The sequence below is a fragment of the Apus apus genome, chromosome Z (genome assembly GCF_020740795.1).
Source record: "Apus apus isolate bApuApu2 chromosome Z, bApuApu2.pri.cur, whole genome shotgun sequence".
NCBI classification, from domain to species: Eukaryota; Metazoa; Chordata; class Aves; order Apodiformes; family Apodidae; genus Apus; species Apus apus.
In genome coordinates, this window is record NC_067312.1 from 64,091,799 (window position 1) to 64,101,442 (window position 9,644).

At 45.3% G+C, this 9,644-nt stretch overlaps 1 protein-coding gene across 1 annotated transcript; it reads left to right on the forward strand.

Moving 5' to 3' along the window:
- Nucleotides 1–720: 720 nt before the first annotated feature.
- On the forward strand, nucleotides 721–7,762 carry LOC127395951 (purpurin). Its single transcript, XM_051643452.1, has 6 exons — nucleotides 721–790; nucleotides 2,120–2,237; nucleotides 3,673–3,809; nucleotides 5,343–5,455; nucleotides 6,548–6,760; nucleotides 7,532–7,762. The coding sequence occupies exons 2-6, from the start codon at nucleotides 2,121–2,123 to the stop codon at nucleotides 7,540–7,542; spliced, it is 591 nt and encodes a 196-aa protein (XP_051499412.1). The 5' UTR covers nucleotides 721–790; nucleotide 2,120; the 3' UTR covers nucleotides 7,543–7,762.
- Nucleotides 7,763–9,644: the final 1,882 nt, after the last annotated feature.

Sequence of the window (9,644 nt, forward strand, 5' to 3'; positions counted from 1 at the left end):
ACAGTTTGCAACCAAAAAGGTTTTTCTAGCAGTTTCTGCCTTCTCATCTTTTTGTGCTTTATTGCGTTCCCATGGCAAGATTTTAGGAAGAGCATCTTGGGAAGAAGAGAAATTTACTGTTTATGTAAAGGGAAACTTTGACAAGGTGAGATGGGAAGAATGTGTACAAAGACATTTCAGTGCACTGAAACTGGGGACTGGGGAGAACTGGGGACTCCAAGATTTTGGTGTTAACTGTCAAATCTTTACTTGTGCAATTCCCCCCACTCCCAGTAGATAACATGTAACATCTTTCTATTCTTGCAAAGATCATCTTAATTTGATGATGCAGATTTTGGAAGACCTTGTTATATATCTACCCTATGCAAGTTGTCATGTGCCTATGCAGATCAGTATGTATAGTCCATGAGTTCCTCTGATTTAACACTCTGTGCTTATTCTCCTAACACGTGTTAGAAGCTGAAAGACTTCAATGAGACAAAGGTGTGGTACAATCATATCAACAGACTTATAGCTTTCTGGGAAGATTTTCCATTATGTAAAAGCTGTGTTTGTATCAGTATAGCAGTCAGACCCACCAGTGTGAGGATTACAGTTGGTTTTTACATAATGGATTATCCAAGATTAAGCGTTTTATTCAGGCACACGAGCAAAAATAACCAATTAGTGACTTTGCAGATTCTTATTTAAAGGCAGCTGGAGGGCAGTTGACACAAAACTCTCCTGCTGACTGCAGCTGAAGACTGAAGCAGGCTTCTCTTGGGGATCTCCAACACCACTACCCTAACAGGTAGGTCTCTCTTCAGCAGGGGTGGGCCAGATTAGCACTTCCAGCATCAGGGAAGTACAGTTTTGCATGGCACTAGCTGGGAACACAGTAGCTGCTTGGGTGTTTGGAAGCCTTAAGTTGGTAGCTCAGTTTGGATGTAGCAGGTGACTTTCAGGTAACTGCACTATATCTTAGTGTTAGAACTGGTATTCAAGGACAAATAATCTGCAAAAATGTATATGCAAGTGCTTTCTTCCCAAGGTGTGAGAAACAAATCTGTATCTGGAATACAGATGAGCTGGGATATCTGAGACAAATAAAGCCGTGGCCACCTTGTGGCTGCACTGCAATGGCAGATCGAGCATCTACAAACTGAATATTGTATGTCATGTTTGTAGCAGGAATGGTCTGAGGACAGTCAATACAAAGATGAATTTTGCCATTAGAGCTAAGGACAACCTGTTTCAGTGGTGCTAACTGATCTTTGAGAACACGGCTTTGCTGGCTTGAAAGCAAAGCGGATACTCACCATGAAAAAACCTACAGGGCTTTGCCAGAGCTCATTAGAACATTATTCTTCTTTTCAAAACAAAACATTTAAAAAATTCACATTTCTATCAAGTTCTTACCAATCTTATCCAGAGTCTGGTCTGACTGGTTTTAATTAAAAAATATAATGAACTGCAATACTTCTACTGACAAGTAAAATATTCCTGCAAAGTAATTGACATTGATGCTCAGTTTTGGCTGGATTTAGGCACCACAATGACCTAGTGGTTTCTCAATGGAGGAGCTGATAATCTACTTGGTGTGAAAGTAAGTAGTTTTAAAATTAGAGGAATGTAACCATAGGCACAGCACTAGCTACGCATCCACACAAAGGGCTGCAGCACCTCTCTTACAAAGACAGGCTGAGAGAGCTGGGGTTGTTCAGCCTGGAGAAGACAAGTATCCAGGGAGACCTTAGAACAGCCTTCTGATATGTGAAGGGAGTCTGCAGGAAAGCTGGGGAGGGACTTTTTAAAAGGGCTTGTAGTGAGAGGACAAGGGGAAAAGTTTAAAACTGAAAGAGGATAGCTTTAGATTAGATATTTGGAAGAAAATCTTTTATGTGAGGGTGGTGAGACCCTGGCACAGGCCGCCCAGGGAAGCTGTGGATGCCCCATCCCTGGAAGTGTTCAAGGGCAGGTTGGATGGGGCTCTGAGCAGCCTGATCTAATGGGAGGTGTCCCTGCCCATGCAGGGGGGTTGGAACTAGATGATCTTTAAGGTCCCTTCCAACCCAAACCGTTCTATGATTCTATAACCTACTGCATGAAATCAAACTCCACATTTGCTTTTGTCTTGCAGAATGAAGTACGCACAGTATGTTTTCCTGGCCTCGATCTTCTCCACTGTTGAATATTGCTTAGCCCAGTCCTGTGCAGTGGAGTCTTTTGCTGTGAAAGACAATTTTGATCCAAAAAGGGTAATTATGCTTACTTAAACAGTATATGGAAAGAAACTTATTTAAACTTTTTTTTCCAGGTTATGAGTTGTGGGGTTCCTCACCTAGAATTTAACTTTTTTGTATGCTTTCTCTCAGACACTGTTCCTGTAGTTTGCTTTTCTCACTACTGTTTAACTTCCTGAGCATTAGGGTATAACCAGCCTTGAAAGTCAAGGTTGTTATTCTTTTAGATGTCATTTTCTGCTGCCTCAGATTTTGATAGAGATCTCAGCTTTGATTGGTCCTGTGAACAAAACAATTTAGATCCTCATCAGAGAGAAAGCATAAACACATGCCCTGGGGAACCTGCATCCACCAGCAGCCATTCTTGGGTGTCATAGCTAACTGAAAATTTATCTACTTGGGTATCCTGAACACAGACTGACTCTTTTTTTAAACACAGCATTTAATCTGCCTGCCTCTGAGGAGGAAATTGGGGCTAACTTGATGTTGGAATGGTCCAGGCAGGTGAGCCAGTGCCTATTTTGACGGTCCCTCAGCAAAAACTACTTCCAGTGACAGCTGGAGTGGACCCAGCATTTCTTCTATACAAGATTGGCTTTGCTGGTAACAAATCCCTGTCTGGGGAGAGCTTTGGGAACATTCCAGTTTTAGAAAGTCCAAGTTTTTCTCAGGCTCCTGTATCTAGGAATTACGGACTCTTTTCCAGGCTTGGAACTTGCCAAACAGATCTCACTGGCTTCACTGAAAAATCAAATTTAATACAGTAAAGTTCTGCTTTCCTCAATATTTCTACTCTTCTAGTTACCTCTTAAAGGCCTTCCTGTCTGTCAGTCACCCAGTTGGATCTTGTTTTCATTTGATCAGATAATGCTTGTACATTTTCTGAGACCCATTTTTTTCTAGAAATTTTCTTCCCCTTGATTTAATTTCAGTTCCCCTTTGCTGCTAGTCTCCCCAACACATCCTGTCCCCTTCACAGTGCACAGTCATTACTTTCTGCCTCCATGGGTAGGTCTGTTTCTCTGTTAGAGGTCAGCTGTGGCCCCCAGTAGCCATGAGTGTCTCTGGCTAACACCTTTGTGGATGCAATTTGGTGTCATTGGTGGCGGCACCTTTCACAGAAAAGCAGGGTCCTGAGCGGGAACAGGGGAGAACCAGCCTGAGTCCCAGATGGCACCTCGAGATGAAAGAAGCTTTCAGTGTGGAGTCAGTGTGACAGGGAGTGCCTGCACACATCAGTGCAGAGCTGCTAAACTCACTGCTCCAGGCACAGGCAAGGGCTCATCAGACAGTACAGCAGGACCTGTGTGCCACATACCCACACAAACTCACACTTTCTCCATAGGCCAGGCAACACTGGGAAGTTAGAAGGGCACTGTGTTTCCAAAAATGCTTTTTTGCTAATCTTGTCACGGTGATCAATCTAGATATTAACAGTCTTTCATGTTAGTATGCAGGGAAATGGTATGCCCTGGCCAAGAAGGATCCAGAAGGCCTTTTCCTTCAGGACAACATCTCTGCTGAATACACCGTGGAGGAAGATGGCACAATGACAGCATCTTCCAAAGGCCGCGTGAAACTTTTTGGGTGAGCACTCTTGACTTTCATCTCTAGCTGCTGCCACGAGGTAGTAGAGGAGTGGGTCATGGATGGTGATCTATCCTGAGCACACAACATCGCTGGGTTTTCTTCATCAAAAAGGGAAGCTCAGTCAAGGTAACATATTAGAAGCCAGAGGTAAGACACTTTTGAGTTCTGGGTCATTTCTCAGCCTGATTCTGCTCCAGGCCTAACACAATACACTACATTGAGTCAATTATCAAGTCAGGTCTTGAGTGGTGGAAAGTTTAGGTAAATTAATTGCAATCAAGAGAGAGGAGCTAGGGAAGGGAGGACAGCTCTCATTTCACTGAGAGGTTCAGGGGAAGGAGAGGAATGTGAGCCTTACTTTCACAGATGATATTTCAACATAATGTCAGATGGACTTCCAAGGACAACACGTTGTTGACTCTTGGATGCTATTGTGATGCCTGAATAGGTGGATGGAGGGAAGCTTAAGAGCTTAAGTGTTTGCCTGTTGGTCATGGCTACTATAAGGAATTATAGCATGTAAATGAAATAAATATATTTTTTTAATGTAGAAAAAAAAATCTGGGGCTTCCAGTAGGCTACCACTAGTTCTGCTATGCATTAACTACCATAAACAGGGTGGCTATGAACCTTGTAAGTCTTAACAGCAGAGCACTCCAGGATATTTTGGGATAGGGCAAATGAAACTTTGCAGGCATGCTACATAGTGCAGGTGGGAAGACCCCTGAAAGGACTTTTCAGAAACCAAGTGAGTCTCAGGGCCACTGGGAATTAATTTCTGCAATGGCAGGGCAAAGGGGAAGCACAACCCATGCAAAGAAGGGAATGATGATCATACCACTGTTTCACAAAGCAATGTAACGCTTGACAAAGTGTGCTAAGACACAGGTGGCATTAAAACCAGATGCCAGACAGAGAAGAGCATTAGAAGAAATGCACAATGAAGATCCACTGTTCAGGGACCTACAGGGTTCCCACAGCCTGTGCAAAGGACTCTAACTAGCTGGGACAGGAGAATGGCTGTAATTATTTCCATGCTTGTAAGAGACATCCCCGTGTCAACACAGGTAGGACGGGTTAGAGAGAGGAGAGACAACTCCCTGCCTCCATCCAGGGACACAGAAAATGAGCCCAAATGAGCCCAAATGCAGGTCAGCTCACTCTGCAAACTGCAAGCAGGGAGCCAAGAAATGGCATCCATCATTTTGCTTGGAAGCTGTTTGTCTGTGCAGAAAAGGGTGGTGAAAAGCCTGCTGAGCTGAGGGAGGGCCAGAGGACTGCGCCACCCGTAGTTGCACAGCAGAGGAGGGGACCAGACAGGAGCAACACGCTGTTAGTGATGTGGAAGCGTCACAGATTTGCATTACTGAATAACAAACAGTAATTTTGCCTTAAGAAAGACCATGGCCATGCCTGAGAAAATTGTGCTGAACCTTAGCCTGCTTCCTGACCACGTCCTGAGTGAGGGATGCCTGTTTTAAGCTCACATGCCACAGGGTTTTACTTCCAGTCTGATGGATCTCATTGCAGGTTCTGGGTGATCTGTGCCGACATGGCTGCTCAGTACACAGTACCTGACCCAGCCACTCCAGCTAAGATGTACATGACCTACCAGGGCCTGGCCAGCTACCTCTCCAGCGGTGGTAAGTGAACTTCTCCAGCCCACCCGCCCCCCCCCCCCCAGTGTTGGTCAATAGCTTTCAGCTGCCCAGATTTGTACTTCAGTATACAAGCAGGAAAGAAAAGCTGGGCTCAGATTGCTCCAAGTGCAGACAAAGCATCCTTTTTTGGCAGATGCTTTATCCAAGCAGCGCTTTTATTCTCCACAAAACAGGCAGGTTCAAGAGACTCCCCAGAACCCCCACTTATACACCATATGCATTAACAGGGAGGATGCAGCTTGGTGGCAATGGGCCATGCACACAGATTTTGTACAGCCAAGTGGGGTGTTGCACCTAAGGAAGCAATACTCCCTGGGCTCCCTGGTGGTCGTCATAAAGGTGCTGAAGGTCAGCCATCCTTGTGCTTCTCATAGCTAACAAGAGGCAACAGCTAGACCCACATCTGCACTCCAGCAGGAAGGCACAGTTCTCCTCAGATAGACATAGCTGGACTCAACAAAATGGAGCTGGAGGTCCCCACTACAGAAACCGCTTGTGCTGAACCCTTAGCTACGCACCCTGCACAACATATGTGTTGAGTCTCCCGTAGCTGTGGGACTCCACCTGTGGAAACTGGGCAGGATTTGGCCTGCTAACAAGTAAGAAAGAAGTACATTCACTTAGTACTGGCAGGTAAGCCACACCAACATACACTTAGTTGTGTACGGATGGAAAACAGAAGGCATGTTTTGCTGTGGCTTCTTGTATAGAAAATGTAATCCGTATGGCCAAAATTTAATCTGCATGCCCATCCCTCATGCTTGAACAAGATACATAAAGTTTATTTTTTTGTCACCTGATAGTCCTAGCCCTCCCTAAACTTCTAGCCTAAGAAATCCAAGGAGAAAATGCATTGGACATCATGGGGAGCAATGTGGTCTAAAGATGCCCTGTGCTTATCCCAATTCTTCCCTTCATGGTGTGGAGATAAGCTGGATGTGGGCGGTGACCTTGGATCCTTTGGGAAGCACTCCCTGCCATGTGCTGAAGTAAGGTATATCCCTGCAGGATGACTAGGTCCACCTCAGCTCTGTTTGGCCTACCATGACAAGTGCATGTGTTCTGCTGTTGCAGGGGACAATTACTGGGTGATTGACACCGACTATGATAACTATGCTATTACCTACGCCTGCCGCAGTCTAAAGGAGGATGGGTCCTGTGATGATGGCTACTCCCTGATCTTCTCACGCAACCCCCGTGGCCTCCCCCCAGCCATCCAGCGCATTGTGCGCCAGAAGCAGGAAGAGATCTGCATGTCTGGCCAGTTCCAGCCTGTGCTGCAGTCAGGTACTTCAGGCTAATGAGCAAAACTCACTGAAAATGCTGCAATGGCTTGTAGAGCTTGTAGAGCAGGGGATCACAGTTGGTGTAAATGTGACACAACTGCAGCAAACTAAGTTTTAACTAAGCAAACTAAGCTTAACTAAGCAAACTCTTTTAGCAACATTTAAAAAATGCTGTATTTAACCAGAAAACAGCTGCAAAGGAAAGTCCATGCAAGGGAGAGAGCTTGTTACAGAGTGCTTGTGCTTGGCTTGGCCACCTGGACAACAGCATCTTACCTTAGCTCTGTGCACTCTCCTCCAGGAAAACAGAAGCTGCCTTCAGGATGGAGCCACCTCACTCTTAGCTCCACCACGCTTCCTGTCCCAGGCAGTTTGAGTAGCAGAGACAAGGGGTTCTGAGCAGTCATTCTGACTGTCTGCTGGCAGTTGTGCCACATACATGAGAACAGAGCATATCTAAAGCCCATAACCCCAGGGTTATGGGACTGGGACAGACATCCCTGCCCCATGCAGAGGGGTGTTTGTTGTGTGGGCTCACACCCAAGTGCTCACGAGGCCTAGACGGGAGGAGCAAAACCTGCACAAGAATTACCCCACCAAGCACAGAGCACTGCAAACAGCAACTTTTGCACCCCCCAATCCTAATCTTGTTCTGTGATTCAGAAGTACCTTAGGAAGGTTGCAGCTACAGCTGCACTGGAGACTAAAAAGCTGTTAAAGCACTTTGCAAATTTACTTACAATGACTAAAGTTTATTTTTATTTCTTTCCAGGGGCCTGCTAGAAGGACACTTCTGATCCTATCCTTAAGCACAGAAACCAGGCCTCTTGGTCTTGAAGTTGCCACTCAGATAATAAAAAAAGAATAAATCATAGTATGGACTAGTGTGTTTTTCCTGAAAAGCACATTAAAATTTTTTTGTAACCTGTGTGCAATATAGTATTGATATTTGAATTTAAAGGGGAATACCTAACGTGGCATTTGTCAATAAACCTTTTTAAAAAAAAAAACAAACACCTCTGGAATGTTTTTTTGTATCTGCTGTTCTGTCAGGGAGCATGAAGAGCTGGGCTGCTCACCAAGGGGAGGTGAGATTGCAGCCAAGAGTGGACACTCCACAGGCAGGACAGTGTCCCTCCCTGGCACTAAACAGGGGGAACTGGCAGGGGTGGTGACAGGAACAGGTTCCCTGCCAGTGCTGATCATCAGGCAATGCACTGTGACAGGACAGGTCTGGGGCTCAGCTGGGAAGTCCAGCCAGCGAGTGAGAGCAGTAAGGTACAGGGCAGGGCACAGGTGTGCCTGCCAGGTGGCTCTGGCCTGGAACAGGAATAGGCAGCATGTCAGAAGCAGAGCTACCTGCAGCAAGGCTCCCAAGGGGGCAGGGGCCCAGGCTGGGTTTGTGGACCATGGGCAATAGATATGCAGGTGGAGGTCCCAGGTCAGGCTGCACAAAGCCCTGGTGCACACAACATACCTCTTCCACAAATATTTATATTTGAATACTGAGGCTAGGACATCCTCTTGAACATTAACTCTGAGACGAGGCTGATAGTGTGATCCTTGCTCCTGGTAGTGTCTTAAAGCTTTTTCTGCTACATCTCAATACTCAAGCCTGCACAGAGGTTTCTAATTAGCCCCTGAATCATGAATGCAATAAAGCAGATGTTCTGTTCAGTAACACTGGGATATTACCTTAAATGAGCAGTTACTTGCATTTCTAATGGCATAAGCAGTAATTTACTTGCCATTGCCTTCATAATCCAGCCTCCAGAATCTGAGAACTCAAAGACATAGAACCAACAGATTTTATGGCCAAGAATTTCACAGATAGAAGGAACCAAAATAATAGTATCTAGACAACTCCTGGTAGAAAAAGGGTAACCCAGGTCAGCATTTTTTACATGTATTTCCCACTGATCTTAGTAAAATCACATTAACTTTCAATGTTTCCTACAAATAAAACAAACACCCCAGCACCCTGCTGAAGACTGCAGTTTGTCAGCAACACAAATTTTTCCAAGTCACAATTAACAAGCATAGAGGGAATACCAAGCTGAGCAGTTCCCACTCCTGAGGCTTTCAAAGGTATGCGGCACAAGCTTGATATTCAGCGAATATATTCTGAGTGCTTACACTATAAAATGGCTTCTGCAAGGTATTTGCACAATGTTATCTACAGTATCCAATTATTATCCACTGTATAAAACCCACTAAGGACTCAAGACTCCCAGGGATGCATGGAAGTGTCTGAGGATTTCCAGGTGGGACTCCCGAGACTCTCAGCTAGCATAGAATAAAGGTGTTCCTTGCCCTTTTAGACTAGGGAAAGTTACCCTGACAGGGAAAAAGATGGTGAACTACCATCTAAAACTGAGGACAGAAACAGGAGAGCAGCAGCAGGCAATACAAACAAAAAAAATCCCAACCAACAACCCACACAGAGACTATCAATGTTGAAAAAATATCAGCCTTTTATGCTGGACTAAGTGCAAGGTCAGTGCATCGATTGAAATGTTCACCACTGGCACCCCTCTCCCATGAGGAAGTACTGGGGTGGAGATCTGTGAACTTAGGACTTGTGTCACAAGTGATTAGACAAGGCTAACCCCCTAGCTGAAGGAGCCTGGCCTTTGGCCAGGACATTCAGACCAATACTGCCAGTCCTAAAGAAGAGGGGTTTTCAATGTCTACAGTGATAATTGTATAGCCAGAGCAGATGGGAGTTCTAGGTCATATAGACCCAGGAAGGGTCTATATGCAGGACCAAGTGCACTGTTATTGTGGTGACATCTGCCAAGATGAATTAGGCAGAGGAATCCCTCCTCAGCCACACAGGGTTGTGCCTCCAGGTTCGGAGGATAGTGGAGATTCTGGAAGAATAC